General features: G+C 41.3%; 1 protein-coding gene across 1 annotated transcript in view; it reads right to left on the minus strand.

Annotated features, from left to right (window-relative positions):
- Positions 1–2,814: 2,814 nt before the first annotated feature.
- PDGFRA (platelet derived growth factor receptor alpha) overlaps positions 2,815–15,132 on the minus strand; it is a 34,626-nt gene continuing 22,308 nt past the window's right edge. The window contains exons 14-23 of the mRNA XM_063157265.1: positions 14,890–15,000; positions 13,996–14,149; positions 12,820–12,986; positions 11,520–11,635; positions 10,843–10,965; positions 10,132–10,243; positions 8,445–8,544; positions 8,218–8,323; positions 7,273–7,508; positions 2,815–6,209 (exon numbers count right to left, since the gene is read on the minus strand). Coding sequence (XP_063013335.1) covers positions 6,062–6,209; positions 7,273–7,508; positions 8,218–8,323; positions 8,445–8,544; positions 10,132–10,243; positions 10,843–10,965; positions 11,520–11,635; positions 12,820–12,986; positions 13,996–14,149; positions 14,890–15,000 — 1,373 coding nt within the window. The 3' untranslated portion in view covers positions 2,815–6,061. The remainder of the gene's footprint in view (positions 6,210–7,272; positions 7,509–8,217; positions 8,324–8,444; positions 8,545–10,131; positions 10,244–10,842; positions 10,966–11,519; positions 11,636–12,819; positions 12,987–13,995; positions 14,150–14,889; positions 15,001–15,132) is intronic.

The raw sequence follows: 15,132 nt of genomic DNA on the forward strand, positions 1-15,132 counted from the left end.
TTTTTCAGATTTATCAGGTGGTCTAATAAATTACATCCCCCTTCTTACAAAGCCTGGATCACTTTTATGGAGAAATGCTGAAGCAGACAATGCTCCTGTGGGAGAGGCCAGCAGGTGGTACAGCAGGGTGGTACAGCACAGTGGATACATCAGATTGCTGCAGGGAATAGCTCGCAAACTGGAGCTAACCTCCACCCCCCATGCTCTCTAGGGGTTACATTTTGGGGGTCTTGGTACGTTGGGACCTCAGGCTGGTCCCAACTATTTTTTTGAGTCTCACAAAGGCACGTGAACCTGGCCCTCAGCTCAGCAGTGCTTTTAGCTCCCCATCGAGCACCAGCACAGCACTGAAGCAACAAAAGAATGAATGCAGAGAAAAAGACATCATCTCAGGTGATATTAGGATATCTAAGGTATCACTTCTTGCCTCATTTTAAATAATATTTTATTTTAAATCCCTCCCTCTCTCTCCACAAGAGGTACATTTTTTGAGGCAAAGGCAGAGTGCCCTTTGGCACCATCAGGGATAGCAAGGCAGTTGCCAGTCTCATCCTGCAAAAAACCACAGCTATCACAAGAGGTTCAAAGTTCTTCCAAATAAAAAGGTGGAGCTGATGGACACTGTGGGTTCCTCCTATTGCTTTAAGAGCTCCAACTGTTCTGCCTCTGCAGTGGCAATACATCTGTGCTGCTGTGCAAGCAAAAACAGAGAAAGGATGAGGAAAAGAACAATTTCACATATTTTTGTCTGTTGCTTCCATCTTGTGGCCAACTTGGAAAAGAAAAAATTGGGGGTTTATTTCAGTTAAATTATTATTAACAAATGAATGGAAACACTGGAATTTTTAGAGGTGGTTCTAATCCTTAGCTCCAGTTGTTTGGATGGAAATGAATTGGGGTTGGAAGCTAGGTTTTCCCTTTGAAAAGCATTGAACACCAATGCCAGCAGAGGAAGGGGCTGGTGCCTCCTCTGCCGCACACTCTGTTTTGGTCTCACATGAGCTGCTGTGCCAAGGGTGCAGGACGGAGATGGGGTCAGGAGGACAGGCCCATGAGTGCTGAGCCCACCCTCACCCTGCTGAAGGCAGCAGTGATGGGACTCCAGCAGAGCATGGACTCTGCTTCAGCTGCTGGCTTCAAGAGCTAGCCCAGACCCATGAGGTGGATTGTCTCTTCTTTGTTTTTGAGCCTACAAAGTCTTTTCTTTGTCTCCCTTTCATTCTTCCTGGGGGTTATGCCAGCACACAGCTCCCATACCACACAGCCTCTAACAATGGGGATGACTTGATGGGACACAGCAAAATTGCTGAGACAGTTGCAGAGGCACCATGCCTCAGGTTTCCAGAGCCATGGGGATCATCTCAAGGGGGCTGGATAACTTCTTCCTGGCTTGTGAACCTGCTGCTTTTTCCACTCATAGCAACGCAACTTAGCCAAAAATCTTTTTACCTGCATAACCTGTAGTAATTCTCTTCCCATCCTCCTGGCCAGAAGCCTGCCCTTCTCAGCTCCTGGCACAGTGCTGCTCTCTCTCAGCTCCTGTTTCCTGGGCAGGCTGCCTCTGCCTTGTGCCATTGCATGCCCTCAGCACATTTTCAGCCAAATACTTGCTGAAGCCTTGAGACAGGGAGCAAGATGATGCATGGAACTCATGTTGGACTCCCAGCCTGGTGGAGCAAGGAGCTAGAATTTTGCCCAAAATGGGTCTGCTTCAGCAAGAAGGTGAGAAACTCACTCTCCATGCTCCCCAGCATGGGCAGATATGCTCACAGGCACACATAGCCATGCCTTGTGCTTGGGAGGATGCTCTGTAGCCAGGCTCTTGCATAGAGAGGGATTTTGGTACCCCACACAGCAGAAATGACGATTCCATTCGTCCTTGTGTCTCACACAGCTGCTGAGCTGCCAGAAGAGCAGGTGCACAGCCCAGCAGGATGTGAGGGCACAAGCACTTCCAGGGCTCTTTCCTGTGCCCCTGTCGTGGCAGGAAGTGCTGTGTGTCTGTGCAGGATACAGGATAAAGGCTCCTTTCAGCGAGGACACACAAAGGAGACACAACCTACTGTCACTCGTATCCAAGGCCAGGGCCCAGGATGCTGCACCCCATTTGAGTGAGAAGGGGATGTTAGATGGAGAGTTCATGTCCCAGCAAGTTCCCAGCAGAAACAGCGGCCACCCCAAGGACAGAAGGTTGCTAACCTACCCATTCACAGGGCATTCCCACAGCCAGCCTTGCCTGGCTCCCACTGGAAAACCAAGACAGCCTCTCGTGCAGGAGGTGCAGCTGCCAAGTTTAACTCTGATTTCAGGTTGAAATCTTGCAAATCTTCTCAAATTCACATTCAGTTACATATGCTGTGTAAAATTGATTCTGTGGGAGCACAGAACTGTACTAAAACTTTAGTGTGATTCACAATGGTGGTGAGTTCAGCACAAGGTGAAAAACCCTGTAGCCAGGGGCCTTTTGTGAGTGTGTGCAGAGAGCAGGCATCAACCCCAGCACACATGGTGCCAAGGCCAAGGGTCTCATCTTGGGCAGGGAGCACAGTGCCCACCCACTCACCCACCCAGTGCTGGGGCACCATACCTGCTGTGTTTTGGGAGATAACATGACTGCCCACAGATGTCACTTGGTATCCTGGTCACTTGCTGCCAGCACTCCCTCACTGTGCCCACGGAAGGGCTCGGAGACAGGGTTGTCATTACTGATTGATGGCTTCACAGACAGCTCAAAGACCTCTTGAGGGAAAAAATCCCTGAGCAAGACTGATTCTTTATAACCATCTTTCAATAAGTGAGTATAGACCCCTCACATATCCTTAAATTATATATCATTTATTGAAATATAAAGATCTTCATTTACAAGATTTTTTCAAAGACAAAATATCAACAGGGGCATTTTTGAAATACATTTTGTGCCTACCATCATTCAGGCCAGTTTGCCCTTCTTCAAACATTCCACAACAGCCATCATTTTGGAAACACTTCCTTTTTTATTATTCTAAAATATAACTTTTGGACATTCAAAGTGCAACAGTTAACGTGCCTGTGGAATATATCACAGTAGAAAAAAATATAAACAAAGGCAGTGATATAGCTGTCATAAATGTTTTGGCAGTATTCTAGAAGTCTATATAAAAATACTTATATACATATTGATGTATAACATCATCATATCTCACGTCCTTCATCATGTAATAGGACCATTTTGTACAAGTCGCAGACCACGCTGTAAGGAATTGGTTGGCCATTCCAAATCAAAAGCTGCATTTTGTAGGATAACACTGATTGTCGTTATACAATTACTGTAGCAAAAGGTTTGGGAAAATCTCTTCCAGTGGCTTCTCAAAAAGTAAGCCATAAAAAAAAAAAAAGTCTGTAATACTGATAATATTGTGAAACTAAACAATTCATTCTCATCCTTTCACACTTCTCCCTCTCTAATAAATCCTCTCTCTTCCTCTTCTTCTCATTCCAGTTTCCAGGCCAGCTTGTGATTCCAAGCCTGCAGTGAGCTGGGTTTGGCTAGACCCCTGCCAGGGATGCAATTGATCTGTACAATACTCATGACAAGATGGAGAATTAACATTATCATGTACCAGAAAGTGAGCCAGCTCTGGTTCATTGGCTGAGTCTAGCCTGAGATGCACTGTGAGATGCAGAATGAGGTTGGTGAGGGGAAGGCAAAGCTGCACGAAAATGTCCTTAGATTCCAGTAACTGATATAATAAAACATGCTGGGGCTGATTTTCAAACCCTGAAGAACACCAGGCCATGTGCAAAAATGCAGGTGAATCTTGCCTAATTTGAATTGTAGTTGTAAAGACCACACATGCAAATTAAGGCACATGTCATCTCGAGTGGCCATTCAGATATCTGGGATATCCATAGACAATTTGCGTTTCCTCAATTCATGGTTCGTAACTGCAGGGAGATTTCACACCATCTCATCTGTCCTGGCTGTACCAAGAGTCTATGTTTCACAGTTGTCCCCGTACAGAGCTCAGTGACGTGTTTGGCAAAAGCATGGTCCCAGGAAGACACTTGTTCTTGATCTGTCGAATGCAAGAAGTAGAGGATGCACCGTCAATCACCATTCCTCCTGATTGTCAGCTTCCATCGGGGTGGAAATGTGGGGGCTCGCTTCAGGTCCTGTTTTCACATTTGCTGTGATCTTGTGCATGGCCTCAGCCAGGTGACAGCTTGAAACTCAGACCCAGAATGATTTGCCTGTGCAGTGTCCCACACTGTAACACTGCCAAAATTGCATTTGCTTTTGTTTGATCTGTAGCTGTCCACAAGTGAAGTCAAGGGGACTTACAAAGCTCTTTGTAGGGCTATTTGAAGGTAAACTGTGGTTTAACATGGGAGCATGTTCTGTCAGTCACTCTTTCACACTTTCTAGGAAAATACTTCAACACAGGAATGAGTTTGCACCACATTTGCATTGGTTGTATCGTAGCAGAGGTTGGGCATATCCTACGAGGTGCTCATTGCACTGAATTAAGGCAAAGTTTGAAAGCTGAGTACCAGAAAGGATGGAGCCCTTGGCAGCGATATAATTTTTTTCACATGTAAGTCTTCCAAAGTGTCATATCTCAATAACACATTGTACAGTGATAGCAGTAATCATAATACCTTGTTCATATAAGTGGTGTCAAAAATCAACAATTGCAGGCTGAGAGCAGATTCATTTTCATGCACTTTTTTCCAAAAACCACTCCTAGAAGCATTTACCTTTTGTAGTTACAGTCTGCAAAGATAGTAGAAATTTCTGCTCCTGTTTAAACTTGAAAACTAAGACAAGAATATTTTCTGCATATTTATTTTTGCTTATTTGAAGTTGCATTTCAGACTAGGAGAAATATCTTTGTTTCTTGAACAGTTTAAATATCCAATCAATTCTTCACTAACCTCAGGACAGCTAACCTCAGGATAAGATTTCTTTTGAGTACCATGAAACACTAATAATGAGGTATTGCTGGTGGTTTATCGTAATCTTCCATTCTCCAGCATCTTAGAAATCTGGTATAATTTTTTTTAATTAAAATTTTTAGGACCCCACTTAATCAGAGGAAAACTAATTGCTTCTAGTACATCTGATTAGAAAAGCTACTCAGCTCATGAAAGAAAAAAATCTGAAATTTTTTCTCCATGTTAAAGTAGTTTTAGCTAACCAGAACAATTACCATTGGGTGTAGATTAAAAAAAAATTAATAAAATTTTTTGGGCTGGAAATTTCTCCCCTGCACTTAAAAAAGTGTTTTGATATTGTGCTTTTACTGAAGGACAATGGATTGTAAAATATACATTTAGTGTTACTGAAAACAGTAGTAGTATTATTTTGAAAACAGCTACCTTCTATAGTTAATAAAGACTTACTAGGTTTCTAACACCTATTATAGACTGAATTTTAATTATCATTATTATTATTATTATCATTATTATTCCCCTTTACTTGCATTAATGGTGGAAAGTAACATGTTTTATAGTACCGGTCAGTCCCTTGTGGTTTTAGACCTTTTTGGTCCAAAAGTGGTTTTTGCATGTTCTTCAATTCACATGATAGTTCAACAGCAGCTGACATTGAGATTGAGGGAGGAAGTACACAGAATTCATGAATGACCTCTTCTAAAATCCATGGCATTTGTTCAATGTGCACCTCAAAAGATCCTTGAGTAGTCAGTTATTTACATAATTACAATGGTGAAGTATTGCTGCAGTGGAAAATTGATCCATCAAAGTCATATGAATGCCCTTGAAACACAAAACCAGTCTGTTTGTGGCCTTTCCCTTCATCCTCCTACCAGTTGGAATGGCAAACAACACTGAGATGCTACTGAAGTACTGCAAGAAGCAACACTAAAATATCCATCTTCAACATGTCTCTTTCATTTATATTCAGGCTGAGTCCTCTGCCCATTTCTGGGCGTTCCTTTCTACAAATCCACCTCCTCTTCACATCCTTGACGTTGCAATAAAGTGGTTTTCTGTGTGGAGCAGAAGTCTGTGGAGAGCTGGGGAAGGTTCCCTGTGTGCAGAGCTGGCGGGCGGCCGTGCCTTACAGGAAGCTGTCCTCCACCAGGTCTGAGGAGTCGATGCCAATGTCGTCCATCATGTCAATGTCCTCAATGGTCTCGTCCTCTCTCTTGATGAAGGTAGAGCTACTGGAACCGGTTTCAATGGCACTTTCTTCAGATGTCTGTGAACTGGAAGAGACAGATATCTCAGAGATAAGGTATGTGGTGACTCTGGCTGGGTAAATACTACAGTCTCTGGCAGAACTGAATGCTATCTCCCCAGATGCTTTCTGACCCCCAGTGCAACCTTAGGTGACTATGACCACCAGTTTCTTAGGACATGACATACCTAGTATATCAAAAGTAGTGAACCACCTTGGAATTCAAAGGAGCATGCTGGCACTCTCAGCCAGATACTTGTTGGAGAAGTAGTTTTATGACACTACTGTGACAATAGGTCACTTAGTCAAATCTAGGGAGGTCAGGTGAAAACAAGATAGCAATAACAGCAAGATAAGAATAACAGACAGAGATAATATGTCTTAATTTTGATAGTACTTTTAGGGACTTCTTTCTTCCTTCACTTGAATAAAGCACAAAAATTAAAAAAAAAAATAAAAGAAGAAGAAGAAAATGAAAAAAGGCATTTCTAGGTTGCTGAATCTATACACTGTGAATTAAGGGCTGAATTAAACCTCCATCATTCACAATTAGGGTCAGGCAGTGCTGTGTTGTAGTGGCATTGGTCATGCAAATTGACAAGAAAGAAGTAAAAAGTTCTGGGCACCCTGCTTTCATAGAAAACTAGGAGATATAGAGACATAGAACATAGAAGATATTATCAAAAACTTCTCCTAGATTTAGAATTTGTCTCACACAAACAAGTCAATCCTTTGAGGTCTCATATGAAGCTGCAAGGAGGCAAGATGTGATGGAAATTCTGCCCACAGATCCACAAGACAACCACTGTGACTTGACCAAGCTATTAAAGGAGTCCCAAAAACACACAGAAGCCCCCTACCAGCAGTCACCTTACCCTGTCAACCACAAAACAGGAAAAAATAACTTTTTCCCATTGAAAACACTGTGGGCAGTCATATTACCATATTTATATGTGACTCCCCCAGTAAGTAGTTTGAACAGAGCTAAGGAAACCATTTGCAGAGTACTGTGCTGGAAAGGGGAAATGGACATTGCCAAACATGACCCCAAGTGGTGACTATGGGCTAAGGGATCTGTAAACTGCACCTACCTGTGTCTGTTCCTTTTGCCAAGCTCATCTTCAGAAACAGGGTCAATGTCAGGCAGGGGAATGATGTATCCACTGTCAGCACTCAGTCTCTGCTCGTCAAATCCACTCTCCCTGTCCTTTAGCTTGTCTTCATTCTTGTAAGTCACACCAATGTAAGCATTGTCACAGTCCCCTCTCATGCGTGTGACAGCTGGGTGATCACTTTTCAGGAAGTCCAGATGAATCTTCTCATAGCTCTGAAAAAGTTCATTTCAACCCTTCATTAGATGCTATTCACTAAGGCTGCCTTTCTTCAGATGGGCAGCTGTGATTCATTAGCCTAGCAAATATTCTGCCCTATGAGCCAGCAGTACTGGATAGAGAAGTCCAGAATGTTCAATTGCTTTGAAGGGAGAAGTGTCATGTAAGTGTGACATCTAGATGATGCAGGAGCAAAGCTTTGTGGCAGCACAAAGCAGACACGTAGATGTGGAAGAAGGGTAAGGAAAGGGGAGTTAAGGTAGGTCAGAAAAATGAAACACTGAATGATGGGGAAGGCACAATTTGTCCAGAGCTATCAGAAATGTGAGGGGAAAATTTGCTGGTGTCAGGATCTGAAGAAGAGACAGGGAAATTATATTCATGGGCCAAGAAGTCCCTTTTATATAATTATTTCACAGCCTACAAAATCCCATGAAAATATACTAGTTCTCCAGTAGAAAAATTGAGTTGTTAGGATTTAATTAGACATAAAGGGTTCTGTTTCCCAGTTAATACTGCAGAACTGCTTCTCTCAGCTAGTTTGACTAAGGAAACCAAACATGCAATGTCCCTCTGCTAATCACATAATTCTCATAGCTTAGAATGTGCCAGTTCAGTGCTCATGGCTCTCATGGCTGGAACAATGCTTGTAATTCCCTCTGAAGCAATATACAGAAAACACAAAGAAAATTACAAAGAGCAAACCTTTTTGTACTCTCCAGGCAGCAAGCTCTCCACAATTTCACTCAAATGGTAGAAAGAAGGTCTTTTCTCCGGTTCACTGTTCCAGCACTTCACCATAATCTCATACCTGCAGATAAGAAGGAAACCAGTTTAACCAGCTGGTAGAGGAACACAACTGATCAAACAGAAACTGAAGCCAGAATTCTCTGGAGATTGGGCAGGTGTGGAAAAGCCAAATGCACACATACACTTCATTGGTGGCATGATCAGGTTTGGCCATTCGGTATCCACTTTTGATCTTATTGTAGAAAGTAGAATCAACCATCATGCCAGGATAAGGTGTGCCACCTGCAGAAAAAAGAGAAGCAAAAGTACTACTTTATACTTAAATATCCATGCAGAGTTCCCAAATACTGTCTTCTTGTTGATGTTAGCACTACAATTTAACATGGCATCAGAATTATTCTTTCCTAGCCAGCGTTTCACATCAGAGCTATTGTCTTGGTGACAATAGCTACGTTAAGCCCCAATGTGAAATGCTGGCTAGGAAAGTTTGAAGTAGATGCTAGTTAGAAAAAATACGTTTTCAGTGTTTATAGAATGTATTTGGGACAGAGATTGGATAATACCTGGATCAGGTCACCAGCCTGCTTTGGCATGGGTTGTCAAAAAGTTTGGTCTTAGCTAACACAGCTAACTGATAATTTGGGGCTGCAGCACAGAGACATCATTGCCCTCATGCTCAGTTGTTGCTGATGTGTAAAAGAGTAATTCAAGCTGAAGTCAACATGGTATCAAGATGTTATAATTGACCTTTTTAACAAACACTACTGAGGATATATTTTGCTTTCCAAAAAGGAACAATTTTCTCAGATGGAGGAGGCGTACTATAATATTACTTCAGAAATCTCTGCCCTTTCTAAAGCAGGATTTTCACCTAAAAATGAGCTTCAGAACCTTCTTTACAGGTAAAGCAGTGAAGTTTAGTGCTTCAGTTCCTGAGCTGTCCAATGTCTCCCAGGGATATCAGGGAATGGCTATTTACAGGAGCCTGTGATGCCCAGAGATTACAGGAATCAATACCATAAATAGTGGTGCAACTGTTGTTTTCTGAGAAGCAGTTATGTGACAACTTGTTCTAGCAAATAACATTAGGCTTGGGGCTGCCGTGGGGCAGGAGTAGACACCACAGAGGCATGAGTAATTCTGCTGGCAGTAAATCTGGGCAATGCAGGCTCGCTGGAGCGGGCCATCCACCCGTCCAGGAGGCTAATTAATTAACTAATGAGGCTGAGGAGAGAGCCAGGCTGCTCCCAGCTGGGAGCTGTGCGTTGTCTGGAACTGCTATATATTGTCATAACCACTTTACACTGCCATAAACCAACTGTGTGAGCAGTGTTGACCTGGAAATGAGAAATCAGTGTCCCAGAAGATTGACATTTATTTTCATTCTGTAATGGGACTAAGACAGGCTCTTTTGAAATGTGTATAGAGACTGTTCCAAAGCAGCTGCTGAGCTGGGCTGCAGCCCCAGGCACCCCATTGCAAGGGAGAAACATGCTCCTTCTCATATTGGACAGAAAATCAATCCTGTTGTGCACACCAATACTTTTCCACAAAAGATTTTCACACAGTTCTTTTAGTTTTACAGCAAAAAAACGTATATTGCAAAAACAAATAAACAAAACTAAAAAAGCAAAACCCTCAAACAAAGGAACAAAAAAAAATCCATACCAAAACTAAAGAGAACTTTGGGAGAGTATGGACATTTCACTTCACACCTAACATTGGAATCTGAAATGCCATACAGAAGAACAACTAACAGTGGATTTCATGTGTATATTTTTATATGCAGAATTTGAAATACTTTGTGTAGAACAGTTTGAATTGAAAAAAACTAATCACTACGCATAGGAAAATATTCACAGTACATACCAAGAGAAAATATTTCCCACAGCAGAATGCCATAAGACCAGACATCACTTAATGTTGTGTACAGGTTGTCAAAAATACTTTCAGGTGCCATCCATTTTACTGGGAGGAAAGTCTGTAATAAAAAGAAAGAAAGTCCAGGCACACAGATTGGTCATTAAATAAATTATTATTATTGCAATTGTTGTTTGATAGCCAGGAATAACATCTCTCTATAAGAAAAGTTATGTTAACCTTGCTAGTGTTTATTTTTAATTCAATTCAATTCAATTACATTTAATACAGAGGTACCAGGATTATAAGCAATGCTACTTGTTGCTCCCCACAAAAACTAGTTAAACCATAGCTGAATTCATTTCATTACTGGCAAATGACCAGGTAGCAAATGATTGAAAGTATGATGCAAAATCTGGCAGTGCTGAACTAGGTCTGATATGTCATTGTTTGACAGTTCCTTAGTAATTTATCCAGTCACAAAACCTGCCTGTTAAAAATGTCAGACTGAAGTGGAGTACTGAATGTGCACTTTTTCACTTTAAAACAGAGTTAGAAAAGTTACAGAAATTAGTGATTTGAAGATAAATTGTTCTGAGGCGCATTCATCCCAATGGTCAATTACTGTAACCAACACTGAATGGCAAGAACATGAAATAGCATTTAAAACTGACAATTTTCATTTCAGTTAAAGCAGAGCTCCATAGATTAAGTACATACACTGCCCTTGGAGACATAGTTGGAATCATGCATGATGTCTCTAGCCAGCCCAAAGTCACAGATCTTCACAATTTTTCCTTGAGCCAGGAGGACATTACGAGCGGCCAAGTCACGGTGCACACACTGTGTGGAGAAAAATGGAGTTGTTCAAGGACATGCTTTTTCCATGAGGGCCACTGCCCTTACAAAAGGGTTGGCTTTCTAGGTGCAGTCCTAAAAAGACCTTCTACTGAACAAGCACCTGCTGACAGGGGCAGGGAGGCACCAGGCCTCAGGACCAGCAAGGTCTCACACAGATGCATTTTAGGGGGGAGGAGGCAAAAGTGAAATCACCCTTTCCCATTCCATCCCTCATGTACTAATGATATGCCTGTGCTTCTCACCATGCTGGTTTGTGACTGCATGGACCCTTCACCCAGACCCTGCTTTGACCCTCCACCATCTCTGGTACCCTGACTCCAGCAATGTCACAGGATGAAGCAGGGGAAGACAAGTGACTGCTGCTTTGATTTTTTCCCACCATGGTGATCTCCATTTCCAGGTAAGTGAGAAAGCTGTCCATATCTCCAAAAATAATACTATATTGTGTCACATACTCAGAATCTAAATTTAAAACCATAGCTGCAGAAGACATTTTTGCACCTTATTCCATTTCGCTTACTTTTTTATTTACTTACATTTTTAGAAGCCAAGAATTCCATTCCCCGTGCAACCTGGTAGGTGAAGCTCAGCAAATCCAATAGGCTGAGGCCCTCTGAACTGTCATCTGAAAGAAGGTTTTTGACTTCTGATTCTATCGAAAAAAGAAGAAATACGTGATTTTGCTGTGGAGTGTGAAAGTAGAATCCATCTTCCCCTACCTATCATGATTCCGAGCTGATAATTTTAGCAGAGTACCATGACCAAAACAGTCTTTTCATAGTAACTATTGCCACTTCTAATGTCTGCATCAGTCACTGACACATACTGCATTTTTAAAAACAGTCAGTGTTAAATAGCAAGTTAGAATTTTTTCCTGTCTGTAATTTTTTTCCCCTGTCAACAGCAGGAAAAAGTAAAGAGAGAAAGAATTGTTGCTGGACGTTACTGGGCTGTCACACAGGTTGTTTACTCATTGTGTGGCACAAAAATATTTATTTAGAGGTGATGCCTTCATTAGGGTTTTGTGCATGCGTGTACATTCTTATCCATTTACATTTGCTGAACGCTGCTGTTTCCCAGGAAGTATCCACTGGCACTAATCCAATACCAGCAAAAAGGGTCAGGAATTCATGGCAACAGGAATTCATGGCAACAGGAATTCATGGCAACATATTTATTTTATGAAAAATGCCGGAAAAAATCCAGTCAAAATCCAGTGATTCATTTTCCCTGACTGTCCTAGAGCATGAGTGCATAAGTCTGCCATGTAAATCTGGGACTGGAGATGGTTCCATTTCTGAGGCCTGGAGGCAGAGGTGGCGGTGTCTGTTTTTAAACAAAAGCATATTTGGGTTCTGAGAACAGGGACAGGGAATAGGATGCATTCATTATTTTCATTACATAATCCAGGAAAATATTTGGGAGTGTTCTGCATTTGCTAAGTGTCAGTTAATGTGAAATGTAAGTGGAAACAGTACAATAAAAACTACTATTAGCATTGGTCATTGCTAATGCTCAAAATCCTTCAAACTACAAGACTAATAAAATCTCTGCCTCCAAAGAGTGCCTACAGCCCCACTGCTGAGCACAACTGCCCAGTGCTTCAGCACAGAAACAGACACACAATGGGACCCCTTCTGCCCCAGCAACATGCTCTCCTACCCCCAGAGCAGGGTGGAAGAACACAACCACAAGATTTTGCCTTAAAGCTTATGCTCACACTCTTGCTGAACAGAGCTAAACAGTTTGTGTGCATTTAGAGGACAAAACTCAGATACCCGTTTACACAAGAGCGATTTGTACCAATGATATATGCAGAAGGGACAGTTACATTACCTGACATGGATTTCTTCTTATAGGAAGCGGGCCGATCATACACAGATCTCTGGATATCAGAGTATTTAGAGCCCTCCTTCCTTTCCAGCATTGGCACATACTGAGTGGTATCAGCTTGTTTCATGTCCATGTATTCTCCAGTGTTTTCAAAGGATAGTATCACATAACTGAAATTGAAAAAAAACACAAGTGTATCAGGTGGTGACTTCCCTGTCAGAGCATGTGCATATCTAACCATTCATTTAATGTGTACCATTGTATTGAGGTGAAATTCAACAGCTGGCTTCTTGTTAGGAAATACACATATATAAATATCATTACCAGATATCATATGTATTACATAATCATCACTTATTAATACATGTTACTGTGAATTACTGTAGTCAAACACAAGTACTGCAAATTTAGGCTTTTACCAGCAGTCAGGTGTGTAACCATGCCTTATTTCCCAAAATCCCACTGAACTCAAGTATCATTACCTAGGGCTTTTAGCTCAAGGTATTCCAAATGATTGGTGTAATTTATTCACACAGTTTGCATCAAATCCAGTCCTGCCAAACAAACCCATGCCCAGAAGAATGGCACTGGCTTTACTCAGCTACCAAGGCAGTTGATCTACTTCTCTGAGTGATTTTTTTGAATGAATCTCTGTCCACCTTTTAAATCCTGGCTCATTTTATGGTATTATATTATTGCTGAATATATGATGACAAGCTTCCTCAACCATCATCTGGAAAAAGTTCTGGGATGAACATTAGCAATTAGGACACTTTTGATACTGGCTAAGCCATTGGTAGATAAAGGAGAGAACTTGATTTGGAGAACAAGCCCCACCAGGTTGCTTGGAGGGAAGGAGTTTTAGACACTGGAAATTCCCAAGCATGGAAATGAGGAGACAGGTAAGTACACTGGGGTATCTATGGAGAAACCACAGGGGTCCTCAGACTGCAGGCATGTCTACATGCAGGAAACACAGATCTAGGACACATGTCAGGGAGATTGAATAAAAACTGTTGAAACCTTCCCAGACCTATGAAATGTGACAAATAAAAGTCTAACAAGAAAAATTGAGGAGGAGTTTAAACCAATGAATGAGAGTAATGCTATAAGGGTTTATAATGGCTTAAATCCTTAAGTTACAGGTCACTGATTTCTTTTTTTCATTTTTTTCCCCACCTTCTTGTGCTTTCATCAGCAGGGTTCATCCCAAAGATATCCAAGTCTTTTTTAGGCTTTTCAGGGTGTCGGTTCAGGAAATTGTCCCTATTCTTATGCAGGTAGTTCACCAGATCACCATAAAAACAGTATTCAGTAATGATGTAAATAGGACCTGTTAAAATAAAGCAAAATTATGCATTGATGAGTGGCAGTTTTGAAAAACAGAAACAAATACAAAGAGCCTCCAAAAGTATTGGAAAATATAGTTGCGAGTTAATTCATTTCTATCTACTAAGTTATGACTGCAGTTATTACCAAATATCAAGAGGTTTTCTGAAAAACTGTATTTGGTTATATTTATTGGTAAGTCCTCTACTTGAAACCTGTGTTGATGCCTGAAAATAAAACACAAACTTTTCCAAATAAAATAAGAATGATAATATAAAAACTTTCAAATACGCAGTATGGCAAAAAAAAAAGCGCTCAGAATTAAATTTGTACAGTTTTATGAAACAGGGCAATTAGAAAATTAGAATATCTAGCCAATATTGTCCAATTTGAGGAGCAGTTGGTTAGGAAACCTCCACCCTGGGTTCTGCCCACTGGAGCTCTCTCCCCGATCTCCTACCCTATCATTCATGTGTCTTTGATGACATGGTGCAAAATAAAAGGTCTTCAGTAAATTAACAGGAAAGACTAGATAAAATTTAAGGAATGCGTCAATAAACATTTGTTCATTGTGGGTAGAAAGCTGGAAACATACTAGAAGTTATACCTAGGCATTTAACAGTCTACAAAGCTACAAATACATGAAGATTACATAAAAATCTAAAAATCTTTAGGCACCAATGTGCTTATTAAATACTGAATGTTGATCCCACAGCAAACCTTTATTTTGTCAGCCAAACTCACCTGATTTTGTACAAGCTCCAAGCAGATTCACAATATTCAGGTGGGGGCCAAGATGTGTCATTATCTTCAGTTCAGACATGAGTGCCTGTTTTTCACTGGATCTAGCTGTAGCTGTTGAGAAAAAACATATTAGCCACCTGGTGGGAGCAGTTACCTTTTTCATATTTACAAAAAAATTCTCCTTGCTTGCCTCATTGAAGCATTGCTGCCAGCATGTCCCTTACTTGATACATGCTTTTCTTA

Source organism: Melospiza melodia, chromosome 5 (assembly GCF_035770615.1).
Source record: "Melospiza melodia melodia isolate bMelMel2 chromosome 5, bMelMel2.pri, whole genome shotgun sequence".
In the NCBI taxonomy this organism is placed as follows: Eukaryota; Metazoa; Chordata; class Aves; order Passeriformes; family Passerellidae; genus Melospiza; species Melospiza melodia.